Raw genomic sequence first — 15,828 nt, forward strand, 5'->3', positions numbered from 1 at the left:
ACACACACACACACACACACACACACACACACACACACACACACACACACACTCGCCCATAAACCTTCTATCGCACACAAACACACACACAAAGAGAAAACGACCATTGAGGCCTGTTGTGAGTAAATACAAATACGGACAGCCCCCCTTGTATGTAGGCAGGAAATCACTCAGCATGACATTTATAGCGCTCAGCCTACTGATAGTCTGCCTGCCAAACCAAATACTTTATATGATGTGCGACAAATGATTAAAGCTCAGGGCTGGACAGGTTATTGGAATAAGCAAACATTATTTTGGTTATTTTGCTATTGTCATATGTGATCGAAGTAATGTTGCAGGCTCTAATCTTGAGGGGGCATAGACTGATTATGAGACAGGGGGGGCCCCACTCCTCCTACTTAGCAGCAAGGTCGGAGGAAGAAAGTATGTTGGAAAACATAAACAAAAATACTCAATATTAAAGGAACAGTTTACTAAATATGCTCATTTTCTTTCAGCAGCCTGTTCGCTGGGGCTAAGCCAACTGTCTCCTGGCTGTAGCTTCATGTTAGTGGTATCGATCTTCTCATCTAACTCTGGGCAAGAATGTGAATAAGCCCAAATTGTGAAACGATTGCTTTATAAAGGACCTAGATTGGGATCAGGGGCAACAAACAGGACTGGAGCCCCCTGCCCTTGACTGAATTCTTTGACTTTCCAAAGAGAAATGTTAATAACATTCACTTAAAACAGAGATCCTGGCTTTGGGGCCTCCTGACCCCTTGGACCTCTGGGTAATCCATCACTGTCCTTGTGCAGAGACACACGGTTGTTCAGAGTCACAGTTAGCAATAGGAAAGTTCAAACAGGTTTACTTTCTTACATCTATAAACCTTTGTTTACTCATGCAAATAGTCATACCAGCACTTAATGTGCCGAGTAAAAACAGCCTAAAAAGGAGTAAAACTCATCCTAAAACTCTCCACCAGAAACCAAACATTTCTGATGATCTCGTTACGTAACCAACATGAGAGTGCCAAGTCCAATTTTAACCAGCGTGAGTCTGTATTGGATTCAGCATGACCCCCTCCACGGTGCTGAGCCAAAAAGGATTCTCGTGGACAGGAAGCTGCCAGTTGTTCTGGTAACACGACCCTGCAGTTACCAACAGCATGGGAACATCCAAACAGATGTTAGTTACTCTCCACAGAGATGTAAAGCATTCACTAAGAATCACAGTGGCAGACAAACAAAACACAACATAAGCAAGGACAGGCAAAATCAGTATATATAAAAACATATTTTATTCACTTAGCTTATTTTAAATTGTGTAAAAAAAATATAAATAACAGTTAGGAAAAGACAATATAAAATGCACAACATCATTTACAGACTGGAGAGTAGTGTAGACATCTAAAACGATCATTTATCTTGACATACGATGTTGCAGCTGGATTTCAATAACACACAGACTCAATGAGAGATGTTAATGAATGTAGGACTATATTACATGTACTCTGACACCAATGTAAACAAGTCTTCTCCGCTCTGACGTCTCCATGGCAACATAGCTTCAGGTCTCCCTGACGTCCCTCTAAGAAAGAGAGACGGATCAGTGACACACAAAAGCTACAACCTCTAGAAGAAACCCTAAAAATATAATCCATATATATTGATTTCTACATGAAAGAACCTGAACTCTATTTCCTCAATCAGCTTCTTAATTTGAGCGATGAACACAACATTTTCTGCTTAAGCTGGAAGTTAGTTTGACTCTGGTTGGAAGTGGGTGGAGCCAAGTTGGAAAAAAATTCTGTGCACCAATAGTCCAGCCAAACCCACACAGTCCAGATAAAGTTAAGAGTTAAACTCTTAATAAATAATTACTAAATGTGTTTTAACTTGAACTTTGATTGCTGCTTATTTAGTAATAAATATTTAATGTTACAGACAATACTTCAAGTTTGACACCAAGTTTTTAAGGGCTTTAAATTCAACTGATACAATCTAGTGAATCATCTCTCCCCTAAAAACACGCAGCTGGGATGTCCCGAGCCAATCTCAGGGATCGGTCAAACATAATGTGGTACTTCAGCTGCTGTGCAACAAAGTTCATTTATCTCATAGTAACATTAACAGAGAAATGTGTTTAAAGAACTGGGATCTGAAGTCCATTTCATGCTAAAAGTTGTCAGGATGGAACCAAATTAGAGGCTGAACCAGTAAAAGTATGTAAAATAAATGCATTTTTTAAGACGCTGGATCTCTCACATATCAGTTTAGCTGACTGTAAACACACTTCATGGTACTGACTTTTTTATGTTCATTATAGGTTTGCAACTAACTTTCACTTTCATCATTGATTAATCTGCCAATCATCCTCTCACATTTAGTCTATAAATACCAGAAAAAACAAACGTTATACTTTAGTCTAAAACCCAACGATTTTCAATTTACATACATGATATAAAACAGAGAAAAGCAGCAAATGCTCACATTGGAGAAGCTAGAATCAAAATGTTTGCCATTTTTGCTTAACATTATTGAAATAATCATATAATAATTATCAAAATAGTTGCATTGGCTAATTGAGTAACTGACTACTCATTGTGTATATCAGATGGGAGGGTGGGGGGGGGGGGTGTTACCTGGAGTGTGAGGCTGCGTCCAGTCTCTGAGGGCCCTGTGGAGCTCCATAAAGACGGGTCCTCCTGCATGGCTAACGTCTGATTAACAAACCTCAGCATCCCTGTGAGTGAACTCATATCCACCTCCTCCTCCTGACCCACCAGAGTGCACACTGACTCCCTCCTCGACTCACTCCTCTGCTCGTCGTCTCCCTCCTGCATCGAGGTAGCTCCGGCGTCAAGGTTTCTGTCATCTTGCTTGTCTGCCATGTATGTGAGGGGGTTGAAGGAGAGGTCTGAGGTCACTGTGGTCTCCATGGCGGTGAGGCCTTGCCAGCTGTGGTCCACTGCGTCTGGGAAAGAGGACACTGAGGGGGAGGAGGACTCCCATGGCTGCTTGCTCAAAGCCTCCCTCAGCGTGGCCTTCAGGCTCAGTGGGAGATCCAGGGAGGAGTTGATGCTGCTGCTCTGCAGCCAGTCGCATGTTTGCTGGCTCTCACTTTGGTTGGACAGATGAGGGGCTGAGGTGGGCCGCAGGTACGAGCGAGGAGGGGGTGATGAGCAAGTTCGTGTGTGTGCTGGGGAGAGGAGGCGAGTTGAGGGAGCGTGTTTAGAAAAGGGGACAACTGTCTGAGGATTTTTGGGTGAGGAAGGAGGGGAGTGAGCGTAGGAGGAGCGCTCTGGGGAGTGTGTGAATTGGGAGAGTGTGTGATCGTACAGGTGTTGGCGGTCAGCAGCCCGCTCCAGACTGGAGATCCTGGCTTGGAGACGGGTCACTTCCGACTCCTGCAGGATAGACAAGAGGAAATTCACAGATACACTCCCATAATGCAGAGTTCATTACACTCACACTTAAAAGAACTCTACCTTGATGAGCAGGGACTCGCTGGAGGTCTCCATGGACTTCTCAGAGGCCTGGAGCTGAGTCTGGAGCTGGGCAGCCTGGACTTTGGCTTGATTTAGCTGAGCACTGAGCTGCTCCAGCTGGGCATGGAGGTGTCTGTTCTGAGCTCTGGTCTGCTCATACAGAATCCTGCTTTGCTCCAGCTGGGCTTTACTCTGAAGGAGCTGGGTCTGAGTCTGGTCCCTCTGTGTTTGGAGGAGACTGGCTTGGTTCCGGGTGCGATCCAACTCTGTCTGAGTTCGGTCCAGCTGAGTTTGGGTCTGATCACACTGGACCTTGGCTTGCTCCAGCTGGTTCTGGCTCTGCTGAAGTTTAGCGGCGAGCTGCTCCTGGGAGGAACGCATGGTGGAGGAGATCTGCTCAGAGACTTTGAGGAGCTGGCCTCGAGTCTGCTGCAGGGACTCCAGCTGAGGAGGGAGGGATAACATACAGATAAGACTGGTTCTACAAGCTGATATGATAAGCTCTGATAAGAATATGATCCACTGCCTTGTGATGGGGTCTGGAAAGCCCAAAGGTTGGTGCAGGGAGAGAGTTAACTAACAGCACCGTCAGAAACATCAGCAGGAATAAACATGCTGTCAGCTGTGTGTGGGAGAAATGAGGTAATGAGAAGAGAAACTCAGGATAGAAATTAAGGAACTCACATGGTATGTGAAGAAAAAGGAGACAAGAAATCAGACAGAAACAGAATCAAAGAGGGAAGGACAATGACGATCAGAGAAGCTGACCCAAAACCACAAGACAAACAGAAAGCATACTGACAGATGGAGCAACCTGCAGAACACACATTACTGTGATAACAGCATGATGCTACAGAGTCAAATTACAGGCATAGCACAAAGATCATAAATTGGATCAATCAATCAGGCAAGAGCCACGTCTTGCAGAACCACTGAAACTACAGCATCCTGGTTTCCCTCTCAACAGTCACCTTTGATAACATTTTATAGTAAAACAAGAAATCTACTTTAAAGACTTGTCTCAGCACACTTGTTCAGGTGTCTATAGATTGATTTGAGGAATGACAGCAGCGTTGAAGCCTCAGTAGCTACTGTACCTCCTTGCTGTGCTGCTCCCTCTCCAGCTCCAGCTCCTGCTCTAAAGAGGCGACCGTGCTCTGCAGCCCGGCCTCCACCTGCAGCCAGCGTGCCTCCTTCAGTGCCAGCTCCTCCTCCACGCCACACAGCTGGACCTCCTGCAAAGACACACACACACACACACACACACACACACACACACACACACACACACACACACACACACACACACACACACACACACACACACACACACACACACACACACACACACACACACACACAAATTACTGGTAGTAGTAGAGCAGCAGATGTGCAGAGCAAAAATGGCCACTCAACCAGTCATTTTTTCTTTTATTCACCCTCAACACCCAAGAATTCTGCCACAGAGCGATTAAATAATAATGAATTGTGCTTTGACTTTACCTTCTCTTTGGCCTGCAGCTTGGTGGCGTCCAGCTCTCTGGTCAAAGCCTCACACTGACGTTGAGTCTCTTCAAGTTCTCGCAGTAAAGTCTGAAGTTTCTGTTGACACACTCGCAGCTGCTGGCCGAGCTCCTGGGACTCCTATAGACATTATAACACAACCGAATTCATTTATTCATTCTACAAACTGCTCTGAACCAAATCAGTCACAATTTGCTGCGCTGGTTTGAAAATAGAATATTTTAAACTACTTATATGACACCAGATAGTGATTTCTATTAGACTCACGTGAGAAAATGTGATCATTTTAAATCATATCATTTATAGTTTTATGAAGTTACAACACAAAATAAATGCAAAAATAAGGTGTGCAAACATTTACACACCTTTTCTATAATTAGGGCTTAACTGTGACAGTGTTTGATTAACATTTCATATTGTGCTCCTCAGACCTCATATTACAGCTGAGAGTAAACACGGGTTGTATTCACAAAACATCCTAAGGCTAAAAGTTCCTCCTAACTGGTCTAACTGGAGTTATAAACTTTCTTTCTATTTGTGATACAATTTATAAATCATGTAAAACATTTGTTCATTAAATCTATCTTTCTATATCTATTACTTTGATATTTTATTGAATTTAATTTCCTATTTCATTTTTCATTTAATAAAATGGATCAAATTGGATGTTAATTAAAAAATTAAATGTAATATATAGTCTAATTCAATTTTAAATGTGATTTAATTTTAAATTCAAAGTTATTTTCTAATTTGAATTTAATTAATTAAGTTTTGTTTTTTTTATCCATCTCATTTAATTTTTTTAATTCATTCACTGACACAGACCGGTCACCTGTCAACCAATCCCTGTAGACACAGTGAGTAAATTAATTCAGAAACATGTCACCCATAGCAACGGGGGGGCAACCCTGCTCTTCGCTCAGTCCCTCAGTAAAAGTTGCTCTCAGCTTTGTGAAAAGCTCTAAGAAGAAACTCTTTAGCACCATTTAAGAGTTTGCCTTCATCAAGTCATCGCACATGCAGTTGTGGGTTTTGGCTTTAAAACCTTCAGTAAGAAAGTCCAACCCAAAAGAAAGAAATGTTTCTCTCTTGACTCACAGTGACGCGTGAAAACATTTTCTCACATGTTCTGCTCTCTTACTCTGAGAGTCCTGACCTTCATGTTTCTGTCTGTGAGCTCCCTCTGTGCGTCTCTCAGCTCTCCCTCTCGGGCCTCCAGGCTTCGCTGCAGACACTCCACCTTCCTCTCCATCTCCTGCTTGTGCTCTCTGATGGCCACTTCCAGCTGGCCCAGCTGAGGCCGATGACGGGAAAGAAAAAAGAAGATTAAAAACACAAAAAAATGAGGAGAGAAACGGCAGCAAAACACATTCTGCAAATGAAATTAAATATATGTTTGTTGTACCAGCTGTGCTCTCTGTTGGAGCTCCCCCTGTCTTTCCTTCAGTGCATTGTCCATGTCTAAGACCTCGTGAGTTCTCTCCTCCAACTCCCTCTGGGTCTCACTGTGAAGCCACACACACAGTTTATCAGATACTTACCTATTTAATATTAGTAAAACAAAAACAAACAACTCACTGGGCTCTGATATAACTGTGTGTGATTCTTACAGGGCCAAATACAGGGAACATTGATTTGAGGACTTTCTATTTGTTTATTGTTGAACATTTTTAGGTTGACCTTTGGTTTGAGTACTTCCAATGTGACATTTCAGTGCCCTTTTGTGTCTAAGGGGGCTTTAACCTACATCTAGGCTATGTTCTTCTTTAAAGGGCCTTTTCTGTCTCCCTGCTAATCCCTGTGCTCTGAAAGACAATAACACCGAAGAAAATCTAGCAGGAACGGATGGAGTGACTAATGAACTGAAACATGTAGCATCCTGTTTTTTTCGGTTTCTTTTACTTTATCATTCATTCGTCCAGTTGAGTGCTTTATGTACAGTAGCTGCAAAACAGTGTGTTACACAACGTATGTGAGTCAAATGAACGCACGTTTGATCTGTGTCAGGGTTTATGATTTAAATAGAAAAGTTATCACATCACAAAAGGAGCATCTTGATGTAAAATCAGTAACAACAAATTACATGACACGTTACACATGTTCCACCTTGGATAATGAGGAAAATAACTTAAAAATAATAATCAAAAATTCATATTATTACATCTTAAACAGCCTCAGTACACAATGTCATTATTTCACCTGAGAGCAAAGATTATCCACGACTTTATCTAGAACACATTCAGTCAAAGTGTGAGACTTTAAGTGGGACACTGGAACAGTAACAGGCTCCATGACTGTGTGTGTGACTGTTGCCGTGTTTGTGATACACAATGCGGATACTGTTTCAAAACACAGATGAGGATCTTATCTGAGCAGCAGCATATGGACTTTCTCTCCATCCGGGGCTTGTCCTTCGTCCCTGTGTGCAGAAGGATATTTCACATGAGGGCATGTCCTCACCTAAGCTGGACAGTCAATTTGTCCACCGAGGCTTGCCGCTCATCTGCGACGGTTTGGGTTCTTTGCAGAACGTCTCTGAGTTCTTGCAGTTGCTTCAGAGTGTCGGCCAACTCTCCCTGCACCATCTGAAGCTGTCCCTCCAGGACCTGGACCCGTCGGGCACAGTTGAGCTTGTCGGCCTCACAGCGATGGAGCGTCTCCTCCAGATCCACCACTGGGTGGGACACGCAAAAAGGAAAAGAAAAAGTTAAGAGAAAGAGAGCGAGTGAAGGAGCACATAGAGAGTGGACATTCAGATGCTGAAATCTTAGTTTGATGTATGTGTTGTTCCAGCTTCAATGGCCTCTTCTCTGCAAAAAAAACTGAAAATCTAAAACTGAAAACTGAAATCTCCTAGTGTAACACACCCATGTCGCTCTTGCTCTCGAGCTGGCTCATCATGTGCTGCAGGCTTTCCTCCATGCGGCTGATCTGAGAGGTCTTGGCAGCGATGTCTCTCCTCAGACGCTGCAGCTCAGACTCTTTAGACACCAGCTCCCCTCGACACTTTGTCATCTCTGATGTCAGATGGCTGCACAAGCAGAAAAACACACAAAACAATAGTCAGACTCAGTACATTTGTACAGCAATTAAAAGCCTTAAATGAACCAAGCAAATATGTTTTTAGACAATGTGCGGCAAAAAAAAAAGCATTAAGCAGTGTTCACATTGCATTCTTTACCATTTGACTGGGTACAACTGCAATATGTCCATTTCCTCACCTCAATGTGAGCACAGCTCCCATCGTAGACTTCAGAAGTGTTAGAGTAGCTAAACTGAGCTAAGCAAACACGCCCTTCTATGGCACATTTAAAACAACCATGCTTTTGCTTTGGAGCTTTTAAAAAAACGTCACAAAAATTAAACTAACCAGCAGCCCTGCAGAATGAAAGGACTCCAAATAACATCAGGCTTCTATCTCCCAGTCGAGATAGCGAGTAAGATCCCCATTTATATATACATATTTATGGGTCATAAGGGCGGGGAGAGGAGGGCTGCTTCATGCCTACAGACAAATGTGATGCGGTATAATCATGAGACTGTCTCACAGTCTGTTGAGGCATTTGATCAAGAAGAACAGCATACTTGCAAGAATGTTCTATCAGAAAACAGTCACTAACAAAAGCCCCAAACAAACTGCATTTAATAGTAGCAAGTTTGGGGAAAATAATGCACTGCCATAAAACAGAAAACTGCAGAGACAGTGTGAACCAAACTATTGAATGTGATATTCTAAATGATCCTGTTACAGCACTGGTGACACAGTGTTTTGTCTTAAAACTGTGATAGGTCAACAATTACAGTCCTAATACATAAAACAGTGCACAGGTGTTCTTACCTGACAGACTCGGAGAGTTGTGTGTTCTGCTGGTTCAGCTCCTGCAGCTCCTGGGCGCCCTGCTCTCTGTTCCTTACCTCATCCTGCAGAGAGGTCCGGGCTCGTTCCAGCTGCTGCTCCAGACTGGACACCTGCGGACAGACAAGACGTCAGCATCCATCTTTATTTTTCCTCATGAATGGAAATAAAAATCCATTCCATTCGTATTTTTCTGTTCTATAGTACAAAACTGGAGACATGTCCTACTACTCAAAACAATAAAAAAAAACACATCTTCTTGACAGTCTGTACCTACAGGCTGTCTGATCTCTTGTCAGTAACCCAGATCAGACCTTCATGGACAGAGAGGCTCCAGGTTGCTGTCCCTGTTTGGCTCTGCTCGCTGAATGGAGACCATTGTGCTCCGTTTGTTGTGAAGGACAGAACGTTCGACCAGCTGCTAAAATGTGCTGAACTATAAATGAAATCACAAGCTCAAACCCTCAAGCAATGTGGCAGATTTACCACAAGTTTATGTTTTATGCACGGGTTTATCAGTACGTTATCTATGTTAAAGAGTTCTGCCACACTTTTACACACAGCCTATCTTGCTTCTGTTTGCTAATGCATTTTAAAGCTTCAATAAAAACGTTCTTTGCTAATAAGAAGCTACCCCCCCCCTCCCAGTTTTACTTTGATACACAAAAACGTTTCTACATTTTATTCTGCCAAGATTAGAAATTCAGCAATTGTTTTACACTGATATCAAAGAGAAGATAAATTGTGACCTCGACAAAGAAATGAAAACCCTCCTGATATGGATTTCCTCTCATCCCATAAAGATGGCTTACTGGAAGCCTTGGACACATCACAAAAGCATGTCAGATGTGGGCTCTGGCTGTAAACCTAAAGAAAACTAAATAATGATGTTCCAAACCACAGGAAAATATGTTTATAATTAGTGGACAGGATAACTAAACAGACCAAACACTAATTATCTTAAATCAGTTCAACAGAAATTGTATGCCGGGCTGTGACTGAGCTGAAAGACAGGGTTTAAGGGCATTCTGTGAGATTTAAAGTACAATCGATTTGCAGACTTATTGGTCAGAATCAAGAAATTCTCTCCTTGTTAACCTGGTATTTGAGAAAGTTTTTCTTTACTGACTCTATCTTACCTGTGTCTGCAGCTGGCTCTGACTCTCCTCCAGCTCAGAGATGTGAGCAGCGCTCTCCGTCAGCATGGTCTGCTGCTGCTGGAGAGAAAGCTGCAGCTGCAAATTCTGCTCACTGGAGCTCTGACAAACCAGACCGGCGCTGTGGAGCTTCTCCTGCAGAAAGGACACCTTGGGAAGGAGGGACAGAGGACAAGGTCAGCCTGAGAAGTGAGCTTTGCATAAACAATAGAGGATAGATCAAAGGTTGAAGTGCGTTCAAACAGAGACATTGGATGTAACACTGTACCTTGTCATTGTTCTTCTGCAGCTCACTCTCATAGTTCTTCTTCACCTCCTCCATCTGCCGCAGGCATACGTTCAGCTCCTCTCTACACGCCGACAGAGACGACTGCAGCTCACACACCTGATGCACAAACAGAAGTCGTGGATGGTGCATACTAGTGGTTACGGTGGAATACATGAATTCTGCCAGATGTTTCTGTAGAGTTAAATCTAGGTTGTTTGTGTTTGTCTATGGTAACCAGGTCTTTGTACAAACCTTGGTGGCAGATTGGGCCGCCTGCTCTTTGAAACTCTGCAGCAGCTCCTCGCTGTGTCTTATTTCAACCTGCTTCTGCTGTAATTACATCAAAATTGTCCATATATTAACAGTACAGTATATACCCGGGTTAGATTATAGTTGTTGAGCCTGAAATGGTTCCTGTGCTTTACCCAGAGAAAGTAAAAAGATGCACCCATATGGTCCCACATACTGTAAAAAGTGTCCTGACCTGTGTGAGTTGGTCCACAGAGTTCTGCAGCAGGAGAGCTGCTGTCTGAGCGTCATCTCGCTCCCTCTGGAGTGAGCTCAGCTCCTGTTCCATCTCCAACACCCGAGACTGAGCCTCCTCCACAGACAACTGCAACTGCAGAAGAGAGGAAATACTGTTACCTTCAACAGGTAATATATTTTTGGTCACAGCCGGTTGTTTTGGTAATCGAGAGCACAAGTTCTCTCCAGCTCCTTCTACAAAAGTTTCTAGGTGAAAATTAACTTCAATAAATCATACTTGACACAAATTACTTCTGCAGCTGATGAACTGAACAGCAACAGAGGGGGTGGTAGAATTACACTGTGGAGGTTCACCATTTCTATCCTGTGCTGTTGCTCTGTGAATTGTTGGGACTGAGATTTTTTACACTTCTCCAAAGACTGCTGGTACTCTCTTTGTTTTTTGGTCATCAGTGACTGGTAATGCTGAAGGGTGCTGGCTTTCTCCTGCAATTAGAAAAAGGAAAAGATAAAATAAGTAAATTCTATAAAAAGGAGTGGAAATGGTGGAATGGCAGAAGCAACAGCAACAGAGAATACATTCAGAATGTACAATTCATGAAAGGGTTGTGAATCATGATCAAACCTCTAGCAGTGGCTTGATGGAGCCATCAGGGAAAAAATAAGAAACACGACAAAAATGTGAAAAAACATGTGGGTGTGTGTTGTACCAGTAGCTGATTCTCCAGCTCAGTGTTCCTAAGGGCAGCCTGACCGTAGGCCGAGGTTTTCTCCTGTAACTGTTTCTCCAGCGAAGCCACACGTGCACCTTTTCTTTTCAACTGAAGTGAAACAAAAAAACAGCTTATAAGTGCAACAATCTGTAAACACCACCAATTAGCTCTCAAGCTTGGTAAAATATAATTTATACTGCACCAAGAATATTTGTAAAAATGACAGTATGTATCCTCACTTTTGATGGCTGAGAAAGTTGTTGTGAAATACATGAAAATAACATACTCACGGCCATGACAGTGCTATATAAGTAAGACAGTTAAGTACAAAGAGGGAATGTTAATCTACTTCAAGCAGAAACCAGGTTATGGGCAAAAGTTTAAAAAATGACAAAAAAAGAGAGAAATTTAGAATGGGGACGACAGAAGAGAAGATCAGAAAAATGACCTCTTTCTCGGTGTCAGTGGCTTGGCTGACTTTGTCCAGCAGCTCCGTGTGGAGGCTCTGGTAGTGGGAGGCTCTCTGAGCCATGGAGCTCTGCAGGGAGGAGATCTCCTCCTGGGCTCGGCTCAGACGCTCCTGAAGCCGCTCGACCAGGCTGCTCTGTTTGGTCCGCTCCGTCTCCATCGGCTGCAGCACCCGCAGCAGCTGCTGGTAGCCCTCACCTGCAAAAAGGACAGGAATGCTTCTATTTTCATATCACATAATAGGGAAAAGTATGGATGGTACCTGCTCTCTCATGCCATTTTTCTACTTTGCTGTGTAATTAACTAAATTACCATGTTGCATAAAGTTTCTTTTAAGATTTAAATAATTTCTTTGAAGGGAAGGTCCCAAACTCAGTTTAGCCTATTGGACCAAAATATCTATGAACACACCTCTAACGCAAAAAAAGGATGCAGAACGAGTCTCTCGTTCTAAACGTATTCATTTTAAATTATCTTAAATAAAAGAGGTAGAATCTTTAGATGTATAAAAACGAGGGCAAACCCTAAAAAATAAAACTTAACATGTCTGTTACTAGGCAGATAACACAGGATGTAATGAAGTAAACAAAAGGTTTTTCAGCATACCTGGCTTTAGCTTCAGTAGGTGTGCTGTTCCTGAATAGTCCACTGGGGGCAACATGCAGGGCCTGACGCACAGCGGCCCCACACCACCCTGAAACATATGACAACAGTAAACACATCATCCCCTGTGCAAGAGCAGTGATAAGTACGGCAACTTGTTTTGGACAGTCACTGTGGTACAAACAAATAAACTGATAATGTAACAATGCCTTAGGTCAAACAAACTGTGGGAGACTTAACAAAATCATGTGACATGAGAACAAAAACAACAACGTGATTGCGTGTATATGTTCCTGTCCACCTCTTGTAGATGCAGCAGGGCCAGTATGGCCTCCAGGCTGGCCAGCTCCACCTGGCACTGCTGAGTCTCTCTGTGGCTCTGGGCCACCCTCTGCTCCTGGCTCTGGGTCAGACTCCGCAGGTCTTCCAGCTCCTTGCGCAGAGAGGCCTGCACCATGCACTCCGCTCCCTGCTCCATAAGCTGTCGTTCCAGATGTACGGCCTTCCTTCCGGCCTCCTCCAGCTGAGCCTGGAGGCCAGTAGCCGCAGACTTGGCCTGCCTCGCCTCCTCTTTCAGCTGGCTGGGAGGTAGATGAGGGGGAAGATCGGGGATACAACGTGTTAACCAGCAAATCAAAGCTATTGCTTCTCAAAGATACGATTGATAATGATAAATCAAAAATCCCCCAATTCATTTGTTATTTGTAAGAAAACCATGTACAGAAACAATGATATAAGACAATCAATCTCTCGTGGGTACCTAATGGTTTGGCTCTGTTCGACCTTTCCTCTCTCCAACACAGTGCACTTCATTTCCAACTCTTCTTTTTCTCTGTCACACTCAATAAGACTCTCTTTCAGTTTGCTCTCACTCTCCATCACCTTAAAAACACAAATAAAAACACATTTTTTGGCATCAACATGCAACTAAAAAGGAGTTAATAAAAAAACATATATGCTTTGATAATTAAATTATTCAAATTTAATTTACCCTCTTAAATTTAATGGAAATGGTAGCCTTATAGTCTTTGAAGGCGTCTTTGAGCTTCTCTGCATTTTGAAGTGCTTGGTTCCTTTGTTGCTCCGCCCTGTAGGGGACGAGGTAGAACATAAATACAAACACAATAACATCATCATGTTTTGAAAGTAAATTAGACATGGAATATCTGCTTGTGTTTCAACTTGAGGCTCAAAAAATTTTATAAAAATATTGAAATATGACAAATGACATTGTAGTTGAATTTAATATGGTGTTCATGCTGTTACCCAAAATGTTTGAAAAACTGTAATGAACTGTAAACGGTACTCTAATGAAATTAAATTGTGTGCTGAAGCCAAACTCAGATAAAGGCATCACCGTTTCCCCAGCGCTGTCTTGTTGTCCAGCTCTTCTCTGAGCGCGCTCAGCTCCTCTGTGAGAGTCGCCACCACAATGTCACTGTGAGCTGCTGCTTCCTGGCTACACTCTGCCCTCAGCTCTGCTGCCCTGGGAAACACAGACAGCAGGTAGTTAGGATATTAATGCTAGGTGCAGCTGAAGGTTAGTGTGACAGTTTCAAAAAAAAGGGTAAAGGTAAAAGGGAAATCATTAAAAGCCCCAGCAGAAGGACTGACAACAGGGCAATTCTAGTATTATGAATGACTGACCCTGGAGAACATTACATAATCTTTACACCAGTTCATTATTTACTGTATATAAATAGGCATTCAGTTGCCATATTACATAATTACATAAATAAAGACATCTGCAGAAGTATAAGTTGAGGTCATGAGGTTACCTTAGTTCTTTGGCTTGAGCCTCCAGCTCTGCTTGAAGTTGACGCATCTGCACAGTCATGACTGCCACATTGTTTTTAACTCCAACCCTGGGGCCTCTGAGGCCGACCTAAAAAAGACAACACATACAGCATCCAATACAGTTTCTGTTAGTTTATATCACAGATTTTTTATATTTATTATAATTTTACTGATGTGGCTTGGCATTTCATTCATTCATTTGAAGCACATAAAGATGAAGCACAAGATATAATGCTTAAAGATTATGGCACCTTTATTCACACAAATCATCTGTGTAAGGATGATTGTCATACCTGGGCCAATTCATACTGCATAGCATCAAGGTCACTGATGAGCTGCTCATCCTGCATGGTCAGACAGGCGTTCTCCTGACGCACACAGCCCGCCTTCTTCCTTGAAGAAACAGACTCCATCTCTACTGACCTGGCCTTGACTGAGGAAGACTAAACAGGAAGGTAGAACACAGGTGTGGATGAGAGGTGTATTCTACTGTTCACCTTTTAGTTAAGGTGTTACCCTGGCCCTGTTGGTCATCTATACATTTATGGCTTACTGTAAAATGGATCAGAGGTGGAAACATTAAATCTTATTTCCTTTTCCCTAACAAACACAGATTGCTGTACAGACCACATTTGCATCATTTAAAAGTGACTGTAATCACATCACCTCATTTATGGCTAATTAACGTATGTAAATACACTCTGGGGTTAATCTGTTACCTACAGAGGTGGTTTGAGTGAACACAAATTGAATTCATCTATCCACCAATATTTTGGGAGATGGAGCAAATATTTGCATGCTGCATGTCACAAGGTGATGTACAGTATATCTGACTGGTTGTCTCTTAAATTTTTAGACACAATTGTCTCTCACCCAAGAGTTGGAGGAGGGTGGGCTAAGACTACCAGCAACAGCACGTCTCTCAGCTGTCCCACTGAGAGGCCTCTCCTGACAAACACAGCCTGACCTGGATGGAGGAACATCAGGTGCCTGCAGTTTTTGTGAGGTCAGGCTGTCAGGACTCTTCTGCTCACGCTCAACCCTGTCATCATGTCCATCTGACTGACTGTAGAAGGTGTACATAGAAAAATCGGTGAATCTAGAGAGGAGGATGAGGCCAAATACAGCATTTTACTAACTCTTTGTAATGTCCTCAACTCTGTAGTGTCTGTTAAAAGTGGTGCTGTAGCTATTTGTTGACTGTGTGTTCGTGTCATGCGGTTAGCTCACCTCAGTTTCTGTCCCACAATTTGCAGACTGAGATCCGTCAATCGAAGCAGCTTCCTCAAACTGAGCACATCTTCGATCAGACCCTCGTTCTCAAACATTAGACTAATGATGAGTACATGTTAACTTCAGCTAATCAACAACGTGTCTTCACTTGCTGATGTTAGCTTGAAGTTGCTCAAGCAACATTTCCAACTGTGTGAATGTTGGGAAAGGTACAAAACACCGAAAAGTGACTCATCCATACACCGTT

General features: G+C 42.8%; 1 protein-coding gene across 1 annotated transcript; it reads right to left on the minus strand.

The window, feature by feature from the left end:
• Positions 1–1,381: 1,381 nt before the first annotated feature.
• Positions 1,382–15,676, minus strand: ccdc18 (coiled-coil domain containing 18). The gene is made up of 26 exons (XM_070919516.1): positions 15,579–15,676; positions 15,222–15,414; positions 14,642–14,791; positions 14,330–14,436; positions 13,909–14,037; positions 13,543–13,639; positions 13,312–13,433; positions 12,853–13,132; positions 12,555–12,642; positions 11,929–12,146; positions 11,478–11,588; positions 11,122–11,253; positions 10,766–10,900; positions 10,534–10,611; positions 10,282–10,398; positions 9,996–10,163; positions 8,839–8,969; positions 7,868–8,031; positions 7,461–7,674; positions 6,406–6,505; positions 6,157–6,294; positions 4,980–5,120; positions 4,574–4,711; positions 3,477–3,920; positions 2,631–3,395; positions 1,382–1,576 (listed from the first exon to the last, which is right to left on the minus strand). Exons 1-26 carry the CDS (start codon positions 15,674–15,676, stop codon positions 1,556–1,558), a joined length of 4,479 nt encoding a protein of 1,492 aa, XP_070775617.1. The 3' UTR covers positions 1,382–1,555.
• Positions 15,677–15,828: the final 152 nt, after the last annotated feature.

Source organism: Enoplosus armatus, chromosome 14 (genome assembly GCF_043641665.1).
Source record: "Enoplosus armatus isolate fEnoArm2 chromosome 14, fEnoArm2.hap1, whole genome shotgun sequence".
Taxonomy (NCBI): domain Eukaryota; kingdom Metazoa; phylum Chordata; class Actinopteri; order Centrarchiformes; family Enoplosidae; genus Enoplosus; species Enoplosus armatus.